Source organism: Thermobia domestica, chromosome 12, assembly GCF_964235325.1.
Source record: "Thermobia domestica chromosome 12, izTheDome1.hap1.1, whole genome shotgun sequence".
In the NCBI taxonomy this organism is placed as follows: domain Eukaryota; kingdom Metazoa; phylum Arthropoda; class Insecta; order Zygentoma; family Lepismatidae; genus Thermobia; species Thermobia domestica.
This window is the reverse complement of record NC_137465.1, coordinates 154,736,809-154,759,340: the sequence shown is the minus strand read 5'-3', so window position 1 is coordinate 154,759,340 and position 22,532 is coordinate 154,736,809. Positions and strand designations below refer to the sequence as shown.

Genomic DNA, 22,532 nt, shown 5'->3' with positions numbered 1-22,532 from the left:
TTTAGGGTTGTCAACGGCTCGAGCGGCTCGGGTTACAGCTTATTCACTATCGAGCCGAACCGAGAAGTTAGCCGAGCTTACAACTCATCCAACCGAACTGGCTCAAGCCCTCGGCTCAGTTGAGCCGAACCTAGCCGATGGCTCACCTGAGCCGAACCGAACCGAGCCGATGGCTCACTCCACCCGAGGCGGCTCAAGCCATGGGCTCAGTTGAGCCGAGTCAAACAGAACCGATGGACTCGTTTCAACCCAGCCTGCTCAAGCGATCGGTTCAATTGAGCCGAGGCGATGGTTCATCCGAACCGATTTGACTCGAGTTGTTCGCTCAGTTTAATCGATCAGAGCCGGTTCACATCCCTATGTGGGTTGGGTTTCTGCTTGGGCTCAAGAATTCGACCGTGCAGATCTCAGCTTTGATGGTAAGAACTACAGTATATACTTATATTGATGCTCACGACATTTAAGGCTGTCTCATTATAAAAATCTATTGTTTCGTTATCACAACGAGACGAGATGCGAGTAGTGTCCCCTTTCGTGAGCAACACTGAAAGTATTCGACATTACTGCTTCAAATCTCATGGTTTCACTTTTCAGTCTAATCAGGTCATGATTTCAAAACGAGTTAAAACGAGCTAAGCAAGCGAACTATTTATCAATTTCGATTCGAACTATTTATCAGAAATTACCTTTGACTCGACTCAAAATTCGACTTGAATTGGAGTCGAGTTTTAGCTCGACTCGTGCCCATCCTTAAACTCAAGCTTCTCAAGCATTAGTTTAAAGTTCACGCCATTTCCTAGCTTCTCCAGGACTAATTGCAATGGGTGGTCTGGTCAAGATGGATGGATGTAAGTTGATTTTCTACGCTTCTCCGAATTGCAATGTTTAAGCCCTGTCTCGGAAAATCATGAAAACTAGACGTCACACATGTTTTTAGTACACTCGCAAGTTTCAAGATACGTGGTGTACTCGTAGATATGCTGCGGTTTAACTTATTGTGCCAACCCTCAACTGGATCGTTTGTTCTCTGTCTCTCGACCATTGCAGTTTTATATTTCTCTGAATGTTTGGAATGTCCATCCATTGTTCAATGAAATAATCGTTTAACTCTTCGATTTTCTGGCCAGACGGACAGTCCTCCATGACGATGAGCCAACCTTCATCGATCCTGTCTGATGATAATGCTAAGGCACTACACATACGAACATGATGACGTACATCTTCACTATGGAGGTGCCTTCGACGAGAGCTAAAAAGCTTCCACCAAATGCTGTGGTTAAAATGGTAATAACAGCCAGAAACCCTGTGAGTTAGGAAACACCCCAGGCAATCCATTGATTGCAGCAAGCTCAAAATCCACTTTCAGCACTTGGGATTCGTTATGGCCAGACCACATTTTAAGAAATGTAAACAGTTCCTTGTGTGTTCGTTCTATTTTATCTGGCATCAATGCATACGCGACTGGTATAACCAATGTCTTATCTGTGGTTTCTATATCTGCATGTATGGTGTACAATTGGGAAAAATACTTGAAGCTAGTATTAATTCAATTACCCGTATTTATTTTAACTTGTCTTACTGTTTCTGTTCTTACGTAGTTGACATTTGTTCTGTTCCCCCATCACCTATAGTGAAAGCGGTTTCAGGATGAATCACATGATTGACAGGTGGATCATGTGAAAATGCACCACACCTTCAGAATGATTAATCCGATAAGGAAGACAGTGCGAAATTGCTCGATAATGAGTACCGTGTGAAACTGCACCGTGCGAAATTGCACGAAATCGTTCAGTTCTAATCGGAAATCGACCAGTAAGAAGACCTAGGCACAGATGAGAGGACAATATTAAGATAGATCTCGCAGAAATAGGAATGCAAAGTAGAAACTGGATCCAGTTGGCTAAGGATAGAAGTAAATGGAGAGCTTTTGTGAATGCGGCATTGAACCTCCGGATTCCATAGGCCATAGAGTAAGTGTGAGTGAGTGGCGGTGATCTGCTCCTCCTCACCCGTCTTATAGAATGACAACAAAAATAATAAGAAAAAACTACACAAATCGAGTTTCAAAACTTGAGGTAGTCCTTTGCACCCAAAGTCTGCGAGGCAGTTATCGCCGCCACTGTCTCTACAATTATTCTGTTGAGACATGGTCTATCTCTTTTAGCGCAAACGTGGACATTAAATAAGATTTCATTTTTCTTTTTTATATTTTTCAGCGCCAAAGCTACAAGAGACAGGAACCTACAGTTTACATGGAATCCGAACTACACTTACTCCCGCTAGGAATCAAGTGCCAATCTTCGAAGTGAAAAGCGTGAATACTAAACAGGCACGAGGGAACTGTATTTTACTTATGTCTAGTAAATAAATTAGAAAGAAAAAATAAATAAAACGTTTGTCACAATACTACTACTGCACTGAAGCTGCTAAGTTATATATATGGTATGTCACTTCTTTACGCTAAGAGCTCTGAAATTAATTTTCAGTTTCTATGCATCATTCTAACAAACAACACTCTAGCAAAAAACCTACCGAATAAGACAAGCACAATATATGATCCATCCTTCGTTTTCAACTGCTTTAACAACCACGAAAAGTACGGAATGGGTCGTTCCGTGACAAAGCAAACCATTACATTGTACGACTGGAAGATTTACTAAGTGGACAGTATCAGAAATAGGAAAATCCACAATGACCGTATACACGCAGCGATATTTATTCGAAGAAAGAAAGAAAAGGAGGGGGGGGGGAAGCAGATACGTGATTTCATTAACAAAGTGGGATATTTTTTTCTCAGTGTCAAATTTTGCCACATTTACTTTGTTGTAGTTCTAACCTTCATATAGCATCAGCAGGTACAAGAAAGTACGTATTTAGAAGGAGCGCGTAATATATTTTGCAGATAATAACATAGCGCGAATAGAAAAGATGCGAGATATGCAGAGGATTTTTAACGTAAATTCATAAGAAAAAAATGCCTTTTAGTAGGCCTACAACAGTCCTACTGGAACCTCTGTGACGTCACAATTTGCTGTTTCCATTCTCAGTTAACTACAGAGAGAGATCAAGGAGCAGACACCAGATGTGGCATTGAAAATCACAATAGTGATAGGTAAACAAAAATGATGACGCGGCCAATGACGTAATTAAATGGGGGCCAACGGAGCTTGTGCACCCAGGCGACAACTAGCCTAGTTGTGTCGCTGGACGTAATCGTTACTCAACGCTGCTAGCGCACCCATAATTACTCGCACACTGCCAACAACTTTTTTTCTTAATATTTACATTCCTCTACCTTGAATCCTCTTTTTCTTTGCTCCGCATGTTTTTCCCAATCGCAAAACCGTGCTCCTACGCCAATGCCTTCCAATCATTTTTCACTGACAACACACTTTACTGTACACCTACGACATTGCCACACACTTGGCTTATTGGGTTATATTATTGATATGCCACATTGATTTGCAGTCTTCCGTTGCAAGCGCTACGGCTGAAGGAAATCCACTCGCTTTTTCTCGCTTAGCAACAGCTGAACCCTTATTGGCTCAACGCGTGCGTATGTGAGGGTGTGAGCGTTAGTTCGCATTTTTGCCACGGCTCAAGTCATTTTGGCAGCACAATAGTTTGGTATTAAGCACTGATGCTGCTGTTACAGACGTTAACTGATACCAGACCGTCTCAAACTTTGTTCATGCTAAAAATAAAAATGTATCATATTAAGTCCACACTGTCTTCTGGATAACAGTCTTAAATTCTAAAGTTCCACGACACGCTATATGGGGTTGCGAAACAGCAGTTGGGAGAGACTGCTATACGCCATAATCGACCAATTGGAAATGACTGATCCAGAAGAACTTGGAGAATATATGAAACAGGTCTTCATGACGGTGGGTGACAATCCTATTCGACTGACGTACGACTTTTGTCTACCATTGTGGTTATATCTTGCGTTTGTATCTAATTAATGCAATTTACTATCAAATACACATTTATACTTTTTGACCCGTATAAGTGCTATAGTTGAGCTCGTCTAATGACTGCAATTTTATAACACACCGTAAGTTGTTAAGAAAAAAACGTATTGCTAGTTCTAAGGTATCCCTTTTTCACTTTTCGAACAAAGAAGGATGAGAATATGCTATTGAAACTGCATATGCAGATAACTGAATGTTTATTTATTGATGAAATCTATTTTTCTCGAAAATAAAACAGTCATGATCTCCTTTCCCCTCCCGCATATACATACTTGATACTAAAGCAAACATTGTTCATACGTACCTTACAAAAGGGCTCCTGTCACGGAAGAAGCTGAGATATGTTTCATCACGATACATGTACCGGAGATCGTTTTTGCACCCAACTAAAAGGACTGGAGTTTGAGGGCAAAATCTCCGGATTTCTGGATACCACATCACCTTACAGTTTCGTAAAGAGACTGGGTTGGTGATTGAGAAACACAACAACACCACATCCGACCTGAAATACAAAATGGTAATGACGGTGAAAAAAAAGGAAAATAATATACAAATAGAAAGCATCAATAAGATAAGAAAAATAAGCGTATTATCTATTGGAAATTTCCTACTAAAGCATTCTGAAATAATATGGGAGAGTGCGGCATGACATGATACTCTTACTAAATCCTAAAAGAAAAGCATCACACCATCCAATAGGAATTATATTTCTGGCCTCGGCATCTATGGCCATTTTAATCCACGTGTAAAGGATGACGTCACCTGGTGATCACACTACCCGGCGAAGTTCAGGAGGAAGGAAAAAGGAAGCGACCTGAGACATTATTTTAGGGATCATCTCGGCATTTGCCTGGTGTGAATGAGAAAAACCCACGAAAAAACTCATTCAGGATGGCTGCCCTGAAAGTTTTTTTTTTTTTTTTTTTTTTAACCTTCCCGATTGAGTGTCCTCACCAGGCATCACACGATCGACAATGCATTTATTACAAGCAACGTCCCTGCCCCTCTCTCCTGTGAATAACGTCGAAGTGGGCGGTTGCGTCGCTGCATGAACACGTAAAAACTTATTGCGCCATATTGATAATATGGTAAATGAATAAAATAAGCTGTTAGTGTTACGTGCAGTACTGTTTAAAAATAGTATTAGTAAGATATTACGATAATAATTCATCTTTATTGTATTTGCAACGGCTTTGTCGGTATTTGAATTTCCATGTGTGGTCACCCGACGGAGCAAAACAGAGTACCTTATAAAGGAATAAGATGGAGTAATACAAGTGACCTACAATTAATAGGGTTAGGATTTAGGATTTAGATTTCTGGGCTTTCGGCATCTATGGCCATTTAGCCCTTCACGATTTGAGGGATGACGTCCTTCGGCGAGCACACTATCTGGGGAAAGGGAAGGAAGAAAGGACTGGGGAAGGAAGGAAGCGGCCTGGGACCTATGTTAGGTACCATCCCGGAATTTGCCTGCTGTGAATGACGAAAACCTCATTCAGGATGGCTGATCTGAAAAAATCTGTTTACACTTTTTCGACCGAGGCCCCTACCGAAATCAAACCCGGAACCGCTTGCACAGAAAGTGAGAGGACCTACAATTAATAAATTACATATTTATTCAAATTTTTAAATCTACGGAGGGATGAATAAATTGAATAAGATATGAAAGTACGTTCACTGAAGAAGCAATGTAGATCTGTCATCCCTGCAAAGAGTACGCAATGATTACTTTTAATAACTTTTACTTCTGTTTTGCTAATTTTTTCTGTATTTGTTAAATGTATGACAAACTTTATAGCTTTCTACGGTGTGTGTTCAATTTACTTAATTTTATATTATTGTAAGTCTAAACCACATCTTGCCCTGCCTAGAGGGTAAGATGGGAGATGTTTGTATTTTTCTAACATTATATAATACGTATCATGTTCCCTTTATGTCAGTTAATATTAAGGCACATAACCAAAGTTTGAACAATAATAAAAAATAAGTTTTCAATATTTAAATAAAAGATTCTGACTACCACTGCCGTGGGGGAGGCGAGCGGGGTGACGGCCCTAGGCGCCGACGTAAGGGAGTGCAAAATTGGGAGGAGAAAGAAAAGAATAAAAGAAAAAAGATAAGAAATTACCTGGAATATTTTAGATCGACAGCAGCATTTTTCAATCTAATATTTAATTTCAGCAGGGTCAGATTTATACTTTTTGCGTTCCCAAACACTTGGTAAAAGCGCCCCACCTGTATATAAAATGGAAGGAAAAAGCTATAAAAAGTGCTCAAAATCAAGGAAAAGCAGGGCTGATTTTTGAAAATTTTGTCACGCTTTGCGCCGACCGGCTGGTCTGTCAACTTCACTCATGCGTACGGGAGTGCCGTCGTATAGTCTCGCTGCGGGCGCTGATTTTCCACGGCATGGCACTGCGGACTACTGCAATAAACTTTCTCGTTCCAATTTCTTAAACTAAATAACGTTATGCTGCAGTTTTTGCTGAAACATTTATTTGTGAAATATAACCAAAACTACAAAGGGGAGGCGGAAAACTCATCCGAAGAAAACGCATCCCAAAAGTAAACTACCCTTAAGTGCATTTTGTCATTAGGGTTATTAATGAGACATTTATTTGTGAAATATGAACAAAATTGCCTCAGTTGCTTTTAGAAAAACGTCCGACAGGACCTCATCTTCAAGAGTAAACTATCCCTAGTGAGTTCTTCGTAACAAAATACCTATCCTGTACTGTAGCATTATTAATGAAATCTTTATTTATGAAGCATGAACAAAAGTGCCAGAGTAGATTTTGAGAAAACTGTCCAAGAACTCACCTCGAAAAGTAAATTTTTATCTTGTGGATTTTTTCAGAACAAATGAGTTACGTCATATTATGTGGTTATGATTGAAATATTTATCTGTAATGTATGAAGAAAATCGCTTGAGGTACAGTATGTAAAGATGCTACTGCACTAGCAGTTTATTTGCGAAAGGATAAACAATTACTGTTTACAGAAGATACCTTATTGTCATTGTAGAAGCTGCGATCACATGTTTAGTTTATTCGCAGCGCGATTAGGAAAGCATTCAGTTATAAGCAATGACGTCATTGAAATTAAGGGGAGAATGTTACGATTCTTTCTTCTCTGCACGTACGGTGAAGGTCAAGAAAATGTTAACGATTGTTAAACCAGGAAAGAGAAGCAAACAAACGAGTAATAAAACAGTACAGTTCATCTGAAATACTCATTTGGCACGTGTTTCGGTATAGGGTCAACAGAAAGGATGAGACAATAAAACTCACAAAATTAAATCACCAGATGAGTTTCACAATTTTAAAGAAGGGAAGGAGGAATTTAAACCAGGCTGCGTTTGCACCAAGGTTTCAAATACTACTTATAGCCCTAGTTCTTCTTCACAAGTAACAGTAATACTGTATTATTTGAGATCCACAAAGAGATGGATTGGCACAATGTAAAGAGCTGTGGTACAGATATTAGGAGGCCACTATATCAACTGCTATTACGTCTGTAACCGCATTATAACTTGAACCATAACGTAAGACATAATTTTGAAATAAAAATATTTTAAACAAAAATGCTGGTTTAGTTTTGATAGTTGATTACAGAAAATAGAAGTGGCGCTCCAGCGACTTAATCATCTTGCCAGTTTGGAAAAAATGCTATGAACTTCAATAAAGGAGGGTTCACTATAAATTAAAATTAGTATTACATTAGTGCTCACCTGCCGTATGCAAACCGACGGTCCTTCTCATGATCACCAAATGTGTCCCAAAGTCTGAGGGAAACGTTGACTCCATCGACAACTTCCCACGATCGTTCCAGTACCTGAGAAGAAAAGCAACACAATTGTACTAAGTGATAACAGAGGACAAAGTGACGTACAGCGAAACTGGGTAGAAAAATACAGCATTGCTTAACTTTCTACATAAGAAACACTAGTGTCAGAGTGCATATCACGTGAAAAAGTTTCATCTATCACATTGTGCACAACATGAAAACCTAATTTTTTTTTTTTTTTTTTTTTTTTTGTTTGCAATCCTACTCAAAAACTTTAGTAAGAAAAATGAATGTTTGAAAATAGAAAACATTTAAGACTCTTAGACAGTGGCGGCTAATATTAGTGTTGCAGCGTTGCGCAACGACCAAAGTATTTCAAGAAAAAAATATTATTATCAATAGTAGTAAAGAACAGAAAAAATACTTTTGATACTCGCATATATACACTTTAAATAACATATTTTTTTTACTTCTGTAACTGTCCGTTCCGTTAATCCGTTTTAAAAAGCGAGAAATAATCCGTCACAGAGTCTCTAATTTATATTGTGTTGCAGCTAGCATGCAACGACCAGATTCCTTCAGTGCGGCAATTGGAGCAAATGTTAAGTCTCCTTTCCCCTATCTCAGAAGTTAAAGGGACTGGTCGTTGCAGTGCTTCTGCAACACAGCACGGTTTCCAGTGAACGGAAGGTTTTACGCGCTAAATAAGATTTCTGAATTTTCTTTCACTAGCAATTAACAAATGGAATTAGTTTTTATGCATTCATATTTTTAAATTACGGGACCATACTGAAGTAAATCAATATAATGACAATTTAAAAAAAAGTGATTGCAGAATTACAAAATAAGAAAGAAAATATCTAGTAGAGGAGAAAACAAATGAAAGCAGACCCGCATTTACAAGTTAATTCTTGGCTTATATTGATAATGAGAGCTTCCTCTACAGTAATTTGTGAAGATTAATAAGTCAGTATGTAGAATCGCCCCCCCCCCTCTGTGGATAGTATTTTAGTATAAACATATTTCTTTTATAAAATAAATATATTTTATATTTTTGATAATTTCCACATAAAACTGTATGATGGGGAACACCACATTGAATTTGGGACTAGTTAGCAATGCTTAGGGGCGTAGCCATGGGGGGGGGCACCGGGTCCGGACCTCCCAAAAATTTCGAAACTTGACTAACATTTGTAGACTTTCTTAACGAACTATACTTGTTTAACAGAGAAATGATTGATGTAGGCTAAATATTTTATTTTATGCCTCATCATGTACTCTTCCTTTTCTTATAAAAATAATCGTTCTATCATTTTTTCTAAAAATATAGGTGACAGTAATTAAGAATTACTTATCGTCTTTTCGGGTGTAGTATAAGACAGGTTCCATATTATGTAGACGTATTGGACCTCCCTCAAATACTTTGGACCCCTCCCAGTTAACATTTCTGAGTGTAGAATTGGCAGTGATGTTTGATTTTTTGCTTCTGTTACATGCTGATCCTTCATCTGACGGGTTTCGAGATTTCCTTTCCAGAACATATCACATTTGTAAGCATTGTTTCACCTTATGTGGAAGTATATTGTGTTCATCGTGCATTGCGTAACAACCAGGACGGATGATTTGGAATGTAGTTTTTTTTCTTTTACGCACATGTGTGTGTGTGTGTGTTGATGTATGAATATGTGACATTCGGAATTCATATACCAGTACCTCTTTTGTATCAGCTGTTTTGGTTTTTAATTATTAGGTTTAATTTTATTGTGTGTGCTTTAATTCTGTAAATAACCTACAAGTACCATGACTTCAGTAAATAACTTACAAAAAACATTGACCAGCTTTCAGCTGAGGAAAAATTTGCAATTAAGCCTTAGACAAAATTAGTAAAGGGCAATTCAGGAGAATGTTCGAAAAAAAAAAAAAAATAAAGTTTAAATTTACAGGATATCTTATGGCAGTAGTGTTGTTTTCACCAGATACATTTTCTCAATTTATTTTAAATTTTCCTGGATAAACTATGAATAAAGTGTGTTCAATGTACATTTTTTTTAAATAACACTAATCTCTGCTACGAACTCTCTTCAGTCAACGCTGAAGAGGAATTCGGATCACTGTCAAGGACTGAGTTAGCTAGAATGAATCGTTCGCAATAATCTAGAAAAAATATTTAGTAAATCTACAAAGCTTTGAAATTAATATTAATAGTATCTATGGCGTTAACAAAAGACGAAAAGTTTTTTTCCACATGAGAAAGAATTGACACTTTCAAGGAATTGAATGTCCCAAGAAAGGTTATCACCATTGGTTATGCTTTCAATCGAGAAAGACCTGACAATAAGAATACCAGAGTTCAACCAGCATGTATTAGACAGATTTGTTCCAATCAAATAGAGGAGAATCAACTTACTAATCAATTAAGGTGATTAATCGGATAAAATGTTCTGCATTTTTTTTAGTTTTTAAAAACAGAATTTTATTTAATTTAACATGTCACATAGCATTTGCATCTAAAGTTATGCTGATTTGTCAATGAGTCAACTTTATATATTCTGTCTCTTATCGTTCGTACTGCAACACCCGAAACCACAATTTACAGGCCGCCACTGCTCTTAGATTTGTCGAATACAAAGTAGCTAAAGTTCATTCAACGAACCTTCTGATCCTGATGTAAACATTGCAGAATGGTATTAGTCCGCCAGTCATCAGATGATTGGCTATCGCAGCGCTTCTTTCGAGCAGCACATGCTTGTATCCTTCCCGCACGCGGCCATATTGTAAACTGTGATTCGCGCGTAAGATGGGTCAAAGCCACCTTCTACGCATGCGTATTCTCTTTTATTGCATTAATTCAATTTAGTTCTTAGATACAATGTTGTTTCTGTTATTTAACTGTAAGGAAACTGCATTTCTAATAATGAGCCTTAAAAGCAACAAAGACATTGAAAAACAGCTTACTTAACAATGGACTATTTTCTTCTGCCGCATGGATGTTCCAAGGCTCTTTAACCAATAAAATGAAACAATCACCACGTGTATTTGTTTACATGAGGTATTGAACGTTCCTTGAATAAACTTTACATTTTAGCGTTGTAGTACAAGAACAGATTAGCATATTGTATCCCGATCACTATACTAACCCGCCAAACTTAACTGCACTGCGGGTAGTCAATCAAGCGAACTTGATATCCAAAATTACTCCCATATAAAAACATGAGGGAATCAATTTTTGATTACCCATATTCACGGAATCAGCTGAATGGACCATGTCCAACCAATGAATTCGATTTCTAACTTTTGATCCTCTAAACCCTGGCCAAAATTGATGTTATAAAATTCTTGCAATTTTGTTTCCCCCAGATGGGCACATGGACAGACAGAGCAAATACGTAAAGCAGTTTTTGGTAAGCCAAACTCCATACAAATAAAATCAGACAAAAGCAAGTGTTTATTATTACTAATCTTTCATAGTTTCGATATAATTTATATCATTTCTTTAACCAGACATACTATCTTCACATGGGTCAGATGAAAATAAATATGTATTGCCGAAACTGTAATACAGATTAGTAAAGTAACACATGTTTGTTTTGGTCAGATTTTATTTTTTATGTAAGTAATTTCAAAGCTGGATTCGGATAATTTTCCACAACTAAAATTTATCATATTAATATCAACAAATAAATTGCTAAAGATGTTATCAAAAAAGGTGTTAGACAAATCACTATAGCAGTATTCTTGTGAACAATTTAAGCCAAACTTGGTACACATATTTGCAGTTTGTAAAAGAATATTGTTGGGGTAAGACCCTTCTAGCACACCTATGAGGAAAGGAATGGGGAGACATAAAAATGATCGAAAATTACCGACATTGGTGTCAAATTTATAGTTTTCTGGGTCCATGAGCTGTTTGGCGATAGTTTCGATGCCCTTTAAGTCCACTTCATCCCTCAATGAAAGTAAGAGCCTAGTACACCTATGGGGAATAAGAGAGGTGACATATTCCTAGTTTTCGGGGTCACTGAGATGAACAGTGACACTTCCAATAACTTTTAAAACCAAATTTAGCCCCAGTAGTATCCCTGAGGGGGAGATTGAGACTGAAAAAACAATTGAAAATGGTCGTTATTAGTGTCGAATCCATAGTTTTCAGGGCTCCTAATTTGATTGGAGACGATTTTGGTGCTCTTCAAGTCAGAAGTTAGCTCTCAGTTGGGATAAGTCACCCCTAACATTCCTAGGGGAGAGAAGGCATATGAAATGATCAAGAACAACCAATATTAGTGTCGAGTCTATAGTTTTCGGGGTCGCTTGGGTAAATAGTGTCACTCTCGATGCCATTTAAGTTTAATCTAACCACACATTAACACCTGGTGGATGGTGAAATAGCGACATGTGAAGACATCGGAAACGACCGATATTAGTATCGATTCATTAGTTTTCAGAGTTGCTAAGTTAATTGCTGGCAGTCCTGATGCCGTTTAAATCCAAGATCAGCCCCCAGTGGGGGCAAGATTCTCTTAACACTCCTTGGGTGAGTGGGAGGGGAAACTCCTATGGGTGTGGGATCATAGGAGAATCCATTAAGTTCCTGAGGGTTTTTTTGTCTCCCGGATGGACAGTCATGCACCGAATAACGAGAGTCGTAGTAGATTTCTTTCAGTATTAGTAGAGAGTTAAGGATTGATATGAAATGTATTCTTGGGAAGCTTAATCGATTGCAAGAAATTGTTTATCGCTATCTATTACTGTTTTTGCTCTATAATGATCAACGTAAAATACGGAATTGGTTAATTTCTACAACTTCTGGTTTGAATAGCGCCACCATCAACGAACGTCATTCCAAATGCTTAACCCGCTATCCTTGCCAAAATTGTTGGTGGTCCAAGTGGTTTTTGAGTTTTTTTTTATGTGTGTGTGTGTGTGTGTGTGTGTGTGTGTACAGAACGGACGGAGACTGCAGCTGGATAATGATGCCCAATAGTGAACCGTTACAGCTAACCCGCATCAATACCGCTGGAACATTGACCGAGAAATTCCAGAGTACCCATTTGACTGTTGACTCTTATACTATGTAGTATAAAATATTGTAAATATAATAATTAAGATATTGTACTTTACTGTTTGTCTAAACACACTTGAAATAGTATTTAAGCTCAGCGTTTGTGCGAAAAGAAGCAATTGAGTTATTGTACGATACTTAAACAAAAACAAAATCTTTTTAAAACCGTGAAAAAATGTGTTATTATTTAAACAAAAAACACAAGAATTTCACAGAATTTATTTTACAATACTACGTAACTAAGTCCTAAACATTCTCTGAGGTCTGAGTATTCTGAAAATTTATAAGAATGTATCCAATACTCAATAAAACGACAATTTTCACGACATGGACGGATAACGCTAGCTCTAAATAGAAAGGAGTGTGTCCGATAAACGGGCGAGTCAGGAGAACTCCTATTTACATCCTTTTTCGAGGCTATAGCTATAACACAAGACTTACAGATTAAAGCTGGATACAGGGGCGGCTTGTGAGGGAAGTCACACTGGTAAAAATTAATGTTTTACCGGTTTAAAGTAAGGAGCGAAAATTCACATAATACAACAATTAGTACATCAGGTAACGTTTTTCCCATTAGTGTCATGTGATGAAAGTTGATTATTTTATTATTTTTTTTTTTTTTACCGTTGTGATTTCTCTAACGAGCCGCCCCTATTTGGATCTGAATCACGGTAAAGTATTCGATGCTCTTCCACCGGAAATCGAACTCGGACCTCGTGCGCCAAGGTATGCAATCTAGCGACTAGAGAGGAAGATTACAATAGCGCTTGAAATAAGACTATTTTACAGGGTTCCTACTGATCTGGATAAATCTATTTCCCTGACTTTTCCCTGACCTTTGGCAGGAAATTCCCTGACTTCCATGACAGATGTCGGATAACATTGACATATAAATACGGGATAAATAACAGTGAATATTTATATATGAGAACATTTATTCCATAGGGACAATTAATAATTAATTGCTCACGCGTACCACTTACCACCCATAAAAATCTGGGCAACGTTTCATACTGCGATATTAATGGTTGGCTAAGCTGAAATTGGTGTACAACTAATGTTAGAAAAAAATATTTTATAAAATTTCCCTGACTCCTTGATTTCCAGTCTTTTCCCCAGAGTTTCTCTGACATGCACCATTTTCCCTAAGTTTTCCCAGACTTCCCTGTTTTAAGTCTTATATACCTAGGTAATGCTGAGAGAAAGATACTAAACAAACATCACTCCGAAATTTGATTGATCATACTGAAAACTTCAGTTAGTATATCCGGTTCCGAAAGCAAACAGTAAAACATAAATCATCATGCCTCACTTTGTGACAATGGATATGAGTATCATATGGACGAGCTCGTATTTAAGTATGGGTAAACTAAACCCAGACCAATAAGTTAGCAGCAGCTAGGGAATTTCAGGAAAATTCACACCAAAAAAATTGCTGAAATAAGATTTAGAACGCATGTCTTTTCTGTTTTGGAAGAGAATAACAAAAATAAATAAATAAATAACCTAAAGATGCTTCGATACCTAAATAAAGAGCAAAGCACGTCTAATGTAATTGCATGGCTCATTATAACATTACGGAAAGTGAATATAAGTTTATATTTTCACCATTCGAACAAGAACACGCCCACTAAAATTAAGGAACTTCCGCATCGCTTCAGCGTCAACATGTGATTGTAAAGAATATTGTGGTGGTATAAGTGACTCTGTTAAGTCAATATTACAGCTCACGCATTGATTACTGATGGGTTCCATTAATATTTTTAGTATTCAGTCACCATCTCAGGAAAGTGCTAAACGTTGTATGTGTTGTGTATTGAGTATCTATCTGTATACGTTGTAGTGTACGATTGCATGACCTTCGTTGCTTGGTACTCTGCCCAGATACAACAGAAGATTTATTTATCTCTCTTCATTCTGTTTCCGGCTAGCCTTGGCATAACGACTACTCCCATCTCCCTCCCCGCTCTACACTTTCAAACTCAATTATTTATTTTTACTCCTTTTCAATGATTCCGTTATCTGTCACAATATGTGCAAGTAAGATAACCTCAAAGAGCCTATTATTTTCGTTTCTTTGAATTCATTTTTTTTAAAAAATGAAGGATCTAAATATAACTACACAAAGTCCACCTCTTCAATGCAAAATGGTAATGCTATTACTCGTACTACGCAATAGTGGAAAAAGTGCTTAGTAGTCGTATTCAGTGGCGGCTTTATATCGGTAAAAATTTATCGCTACAAGCTAAGTGAAGAAAGCTTCATACAGCTACACAAAACTGTGTCCAAGAATAAGACCATTAAGTTTTCTTCCCGTAGTTTGTAACAATAAAATTCACAGTTTTACCTGTGCGACTTCCACAGGTCACTACAATGTTAAGCCTACTGCAAAAATAGCTCGCCATTATTTCTTATCATGCTATTTCCAATAGAATGCTCTCAGTTACAATAGAATAGAATGACGTCAGTTTGTCTCCCCTTCTGAGTAAACCACACGAAGAGGAAAAGCAGCTGACAGGTAGACTAACCTGACGTTGATAAAAGACAATGGTGACAAGTTAAGAAGAACGTCATTAACGCCGTCGACGGTTTTTGCGGGCACACCTCGTGGCTCAATGACTACGTGTATACACTGGTAACACTTGATTGTTCCTTTCTCCTACATCATCTCTCTCCTCTTTTCCTCATTGTGTTTCTCCCTGGTTCTCCCAGAATGTAACGTCTTACATCGGTCAATTGGAAATTGCTGCCGTAGCTCTTTAATATGTCATCATACAAAAATGTATTATATAAAATTGGAAGTGACTATGTTTCTGACTTAGTAACTCTTGAACCATCCGACCGATCTCGACCAAACTTTTAACATAGATGAGTTTCGGGCCTGGAATGGTTTTTATCATTTCACTTTGACGCTGTAACTTAGGACAGGGGAAGGATGAATATAAAAATGATAGAAAATAACTGATATTAGTGTCGAATCCATAGTTTTCACTAGGGATGCGCATGACCCAAGATTTGAGGCTGTCTTTAGGTGCCGCGAAAGTTATGTCTCGCCTCGAAAACTGTTTCTTTTGGAAAAGCTCTCTCTTGTCTAGTGTCGTCTGTTGCACATTCCTAGTTTTCAGAATCGCTTAGATGAACAGTGACATTTCCGATGCCGTTTAAATCCAAATTCAGCCCCACAATTTGGCGGAGGGGGATATATATATAATGACGGAAAATGACCGATATTAGTGTCGAATCCATAGTTCTTGGGATCGCTGAGACGAACAATGGCACTTCCCATGCCGTTTAAATCCAAATTCCTTTGCCTTTTAAGTCCAAAATGAAACGTATTCTCCCCGTGCTAGTTACTGCAATCTGCAGGTTCCTTATAAAACCTGGCCAAAATTAATGGTGATCCACCAAGTAGTTCTTGAGAATTTGTGTCTTTCGGACAAACATACAGAGTATATGACGGTAACACTCACACTGAGAAGATATGTATAGTAGAATTGAAACTGCAAGTAAATTATGAATGGAAATGCTTAATGAGTGTTAAGAATTACGAGAATCTGCAGGAAATGTTCAATAAAACGACAAGAGAAAATTAAATTACCAACGAAATATTTGGTAGAAGTGAGATAAGATCAAAACCGCGCAAGCAATAACAGCGATGAGCTAAAACAGCGTATGCAAATACAGCGTGGACAAAAACAGCGTATGATCAAAAACCGCGCATGCACAGAAACAGCGCATGCAAATAAAGCGTGGACAAAAACAGCGCATGAGTCGCTAACGCTCTCGTCTTTGGTGCGAGCGGTCCCGGATTCGATTCCCGGTGGGGGCACTCAGTCGAAAAAGTGTAAAACGCTTTTTTAGGCCAATCATCCTGAATGAGATTTTCCTGGGTTTTCCTAATTTACACCAGGCAAATGCCGGGGTGGTACCTTATATATAGGTCCCAGGCTGCTTCCTTCCTTTCCAATCCTCTCTCCCTTTCCCTCGGATTGTGCTTACCGACAAATGTTATATCTCAAAACGTGACGGGCTAACATGGCCACAGACAGGGCCAGATTTAGGGGGTGCAAAAGTGCAAGTGCACCCCCCCCCCCTTCGTTGTAAATATACACTATCTAAAATGAGAGGCTAGCTCCCTTTGGGGCTTAAAAGAAAGCAGAGCTTTGCAAAAGCAATACTTTAAGGCTCGGTTCAGACGTGCAGAAAAGTCTGTTGCGAGCCCGCAGCAGACTCGTGCGGGCGTCTCAGCCCAACCACTTCACATAGACATAGAAAACAGCTCATTTTATTTTCAGCTGCAGTTGAATGAAGATGGAAATTGAAAGAAGAAAACGTGCTGTTTTTGTATACTTAGCCAGTAAAATCCTAAGGAAGAAACAGAGACGATACTGGGTTAATCCGTACGTAAGCTCACAACTGCTTAAAGGTGAATTTTCTTCCATGTTTATTGATTTGCGCGATGACGAAGAAAAGTCCTTTAATTATTTTCGCATGAGCATCACTTCATTTGATGAACTCTTATCGAAAATAAGTGATAAAATTAAAGCAGAAGATACTTTCATCAGACTTGCGATACCACCAATTGAAATGTTGGCTGTTACATTAATGAGTTGATTTTGAGTTTAACGTCCCGTTCAGCAGCGAGGCTATATGAGACGTGGACCTACTGATTAACGTGGAATCCGAACCACATGAGCTCCCGCGCCTCCCACGCCAAAGGCGCGTACGCTAACCGCTTAGCCACGGAGGAGCTCTGGCTGTTACATTAAGGTAAGTTAATTATGTTAACTAATTATCGTTTGTAAGAGCACAGAAAGTTGAACATTCGGAGACCTATTCATAGACATTTTCAGATGTTATTAGCGGCCACTGGCGTAGTTTAACAATTGCGTGACTAATTTCGATTTTTTGACATAGTTGGTGGCTTTAAATTAAAAATGAGACATTTATTTGAGACTTCCCGAATATCCCGCTCAAGAGGAGGCGTTCCAATAATGGTAAATTTCAATTTATTTGTTCACAAATTACCGAATGTGAGGATTCGCTTCAGTTAGAGGTGTAAAATTCGGCATGCAAACTCATAATAAAAATAATGGAGCACAGGTTTCAGTGTCTTTGAAAATTTTCTCTTGAAGGGGAGATGGGGGATTTCTATAGTAGTGGGGTCCGGTGGCTCAGTGATAGAGTGTCCACCTCTGGTTCGATCCTAGCTTGCGTCAAGTGGGCTTTGTGGTGCGAGAAGTACCGTGTTCGTGAGTTTTCTCGGGGTTCTCCCGTTTCCTTCCACTTTATTCATTCCACCGTTTCATTCATTTATCATCATCATTTCCTTTAGCCTACCCGGTATAATCGTACGACGTAAAACTCAAGGATTTCATTTCATTCCTATAGTAGTGACATTTCCCGTTATATATTGAGAAAGCGTTCAATATGAGGACTTGCTTAGATTGGAGATGTGAAATTCTTAATGTAAACTCTTAAATAAAAAATAATGGATTTAGTGTTTCCGAATAATCCATTTCTAAGGGGAGAAAAAAGAAATATTTTTATAATTGTGACATTTAATGATACAAGGTTTTGAGGAAATCCCCAATACGTGTAGCACACCACAAGGAGGCAATGCAGCAAACGGAAGCAGAAACAGATGGGCTGATTATTTTGTAAGCGACATAGGTAGAGTTCTATGGCAAGGTAACTTTGTTTAAGTTGTTCTTTATGTAAGAAAACATTCAGTTATCTCTAGAATAGCAACGACGTGCACAATATTATGAATTGTACGAGAAACAAATATTTCTGTTACATCTCGAGCATGCTTTTTATTTTTTAACCACATGAGTGCCCTGATGTTCAACAATTTTCGTGTTAACTCTATTTAAAAAAAAAAAAAAATAGTACATTAACAAATAAAGACAACAATTGTCAGCCAAAAAGCGATGTTTTTTTCTTTCTTTTCTGTTCTGCTATTATGGTGATGGTTGTTTTGGACTTCAGCGTCCCTTTTGAGCACAGAGGCTAGTGACCTCGACCTAAAGTATAATGCAACGTACGTTATAAACAGTCGGTTCATTCCGGAGTGAGTGACAAGAAATCTCATTTAAAAAACTGCATTAACAATAAAGACTTGTTCTTCAAGCGTATTTGTTGTCTATTATTATCACAAAAATGTATTCATAGCCTCGCTGCTGGAAAGGGACGCTAAACGAAAATCAAATGTAAATACTACATGAATATTAGATTTTTACATTGAAAAGTAATAATAATACATACGAATGCTGTTTTTTTCTTCTGTTTTTTTCATTAAATTTCTCACATAAGGTTTCACACACCTTATTCCATGCATCCCGGTTTTTTTTTTTTTTTTTTATTTCTATCTCTATACATTTCGCACTTTAAATTCCATATCGCGTGATATTTTTGTATTTCGTTAATGAACAGTTCTTCATTCAGTTCTTTGCTTTCCATTTCTGCGGGTTCAGGAAAATCTGCACGTGTGGCTTGACTCATTGCCAGCAATGGTTTTCCGACCCGCTACACCTGTGCGGACTCGCTGCGAGCCAGCAGTCCCCGCAACTCAATTTTCGCCCGCTACGAGTCCGCAGCAGAGTCGTGCGGGAAAGTCTGCACGTGTGGCATGAATGATAAGAACCAATGTATTTCCGGCTCGCGCGGGTCCGCAACAGACTTTTCTGCACGTCTGAACCGAGACTAAGTCGATTTTCAAAAGGTTGAAGGACAAGGATTCACCAAGCAAAACAATATAGCATTTGTCAAGGAGGGAAGAAAACAGAAACTAGGAGGAGAGAAGAACTTTTTTCCTGCATAATACTTGCGACCCTCTTTAAATTACTCCCCTCCCCCGTTCCATGTATCAACGTTGTCAGGTGTAAAGAATATTGTCACACATCACTTTGAAGAGTTTTAGTGTGATTGGTTATTTTGCTAGTTATTGGTGCACCCCCTCAGACAATCCTGGATCCAGCCCTGGCCATAAATGCTGAACGCCCAGAAATTTAAATCCCTAAAAAGACAGTGCATGCATGGCCCGCAATGTGCATCCTTTCCAAAAGCAAATATTAAGGCAATAGTTGTGGGACTAATCGTAAAGCATTAGCTCATGCGCTGAACCCGCCCCTTGGTTGGGTCGCGCTGATTTGCAGTATTTCAAACTTTACTATAGACTTCATCTTACTGCTAATTCCTACCAGTCACGACTAAACGCAGTCACGTGTTGTGCAAAATGGGACAAATAGAGCATCCAAGATGTAAACGCGAAGAAATAGGTACACCAGAGCATTACGTATTATGGTATCCATTACTGAAAGAACGGTTAGAGGGAAGAGATCAAATAAAAAGGAAAGAAACAAAATTATAGCTAATGAGGAGGACTATTGGATATTAAGCAAAATAACAAAAGACTAATCAGAATTAAGAAGAGAAGAATATACTAGGACAAATGATTAACATTGTAAACAAAACGAAGAAACACCGAAAGAAGAATGACGTTTATACGAAAGTAGCTGAACGAATGGAAAAGTGGCTGTGAATATTCTGGACCAGAGGACTCCTCCAGGAACTCGGCATTACACGTCTCGCAGAAAGACACTATATGCGTGGACTCGATATATCCCCGGATAAAACCGGATACGAACTTCGGATATATCGGGAAAGTGTGTGTGGTTCGTTGCTTTTTTCTTTCGTGTGTGTCGGGAAGTGTGTTTTGTGTAAATAGTAAATATATAAATGCCCTTAAATTAAAAAAATGTCTCGGAACGGAAGCAATGCCGTATTCAAATGCCAACGGATCTCACAAGGAACGGACATGAACGTGTCATCCGGACAGCAGAGTCAAACCTAGTCCATTCGATAAACATAACAAAGATATGTTCATGCACAAAAAATTGGGTGCCATGGATAATGGAGTAAATCCCTGGGACCCATTAACCCTATTAGTATTTTTTAAAAAATCGTAGACTCACAGTGAAGTAGCTATTGCATCAACACTGTTCATTAGAAAGTCATGGTTAATAGTTAATTCCCCTCAGCATGAAACAAGCTTCCCAGAGGTTCTATGTATTGGCGCCCATAACGTATTTGAAAGTGGAAAACTGAGATAATGTCGGGAAAATTCCTTACAAAATTCCTCTGATCAATTTTCCTCTGGAGTGGCCCCGGTTAAAAGCTCACAACCAAATGTATCTTGAAAAATACTACAGGTTTTTTTTTTTTTTTTTTTTTTTTTTTTTTTTTTTTTTTTTATAGGCGGAATAGATGTGAAGGAAAAGGTTGTATACCAATACGCTCATTCAAAATCGAACTTATGACCTGACCTATAAAGAGAATATAATATAAAAAATATAAACGCAATACTATTTATTCTGATATCAAGAATTGTACGTACCATATTCTCTGTAGAATGAAGCGAGTTTTTGAATAGTTATCACGCATATTGTTCCACGATATGTGGAGAGGGAAATTAGGGATACGTCGCAAAAATGTCTTCCAAAATAGCTGTATTGTGAAGTTGTGTGTCCTCTAAAGCGACACTGGAGCCGATAGCAATCAGTGTGTGAGTTAAAGGACATTTTACAGGGGTGATAAAATGCACATCCGAGAAATTTAATATGGGGAAATTCAAAACTTATGGGAGACATCCAATTCTTCAGAGGGGGATTTCCCCCTCATCCCCCTGTAAGTTGCACTCTGTTAGGCGTACACACAATTAAAATGTACCTTGAAAAAAAATACTAAGAGGTATATGGATAGAAGGTATATCCTTAAAACAAGAGAGAACATATAGTATGACACCGTAAGAACGGAATAGAGAACAAAAGGGTATGGATGGGGATGTTGGTGGATAACGTGGGTTTATCCCAATACAACTGTAGCACAGTTGATGTTTAAAACGCTTTCTTCATTCTACAGAGAATGTGGTACAAAGCTTGATATCAGGATAAATAGTACTGCGTTCATATACTTTTTTTTATATATTAGGCGCTATATTCTCTTTATACGTCAGGTCATAGGTTCAGTTTCGCATGTACAACCTTTCTCCTCATACTTATTCCAAATATATGGGTACACAACCTTTCCCATCATACCTATTCCGTCTATCAAAAAGAAACTTGGTACACTCATTTCCTAACCTCTACAGTATGTTTCGAGATACATTTGAAATATCTGCTTTTACCCGGTGACCTCCTGAGGAGGTCACAGTTGATGGAAGGGATTTTCGAAGGGGATTTTCCTTATATTATCCCGAGTTTCCCTGTTCAGATACGTTATGGACGCCAATACATAGCACCTCTGGAAAGCTTGTTTCATGCTGAAGAGAATTAACTATTAACCATGACTTTCTAATGAACAGTGTTGATGCAATAGCTAATATTACTGGGAGTTTATTAAGATTTTCTTTATACTAACAGGTTAAGAGCCCCAGGGACTTACTGCGTCGTCCACGGCACCTAATGCTTTTGTGCATGAACATATCTTTGTTATGTTTATCGAATAGACTAGGTTTGGTTCGGATGTACGGATGACACGTTCATGTCCATTCCTTGTCAGACTGGGCGTACACGGCGGAATGACAAAACTAACCAGAGTCTGCACTAAGTGCTCCGATTGGGCCCTGGACCTCAAGTCGGTACGCCTAAGTCTGCTGTGATATGGTAATCCAACCAGGAACATCATACAGTAAACAGATTTATATAAAT

At 38.2% G+C, this 22,532-nt stretch overlaps 1 protein-coding gene across 6 annotated transcripts in view; it reads right to left on the bottom strand.

Moving 5' to 3' along the window:
- The window catches only part of RhoBTB (Rho-related BTB domain containing), a 490,451-nt gene that overhangs the window by 54,248 nt on the left and 413,671 nt on the right, over nucleotides 1–22,532 (bottom strand). For all 6 annotated transcript variants that reach the window (XM_081734304.1, XM_081734307.1, XM_081734305.1 and 3 more), the window contains 2 exons: nucleotides 7,708–7,811; nucleotides 4,279–4,476 (listed from right to left, as the gene is read on the bottom strand). In XM_081734304.1, coding sequence (XP_081590430.1) covers nucleotides 4,279–4,476; nucleotides 7,708–7,811 — 302 coding nt within the window. The remainder of the gene's footprint in view (nucleotides 1–4,278; nucleotides 4,477–7,707; nucleotides 7,812–22,532) is intronic.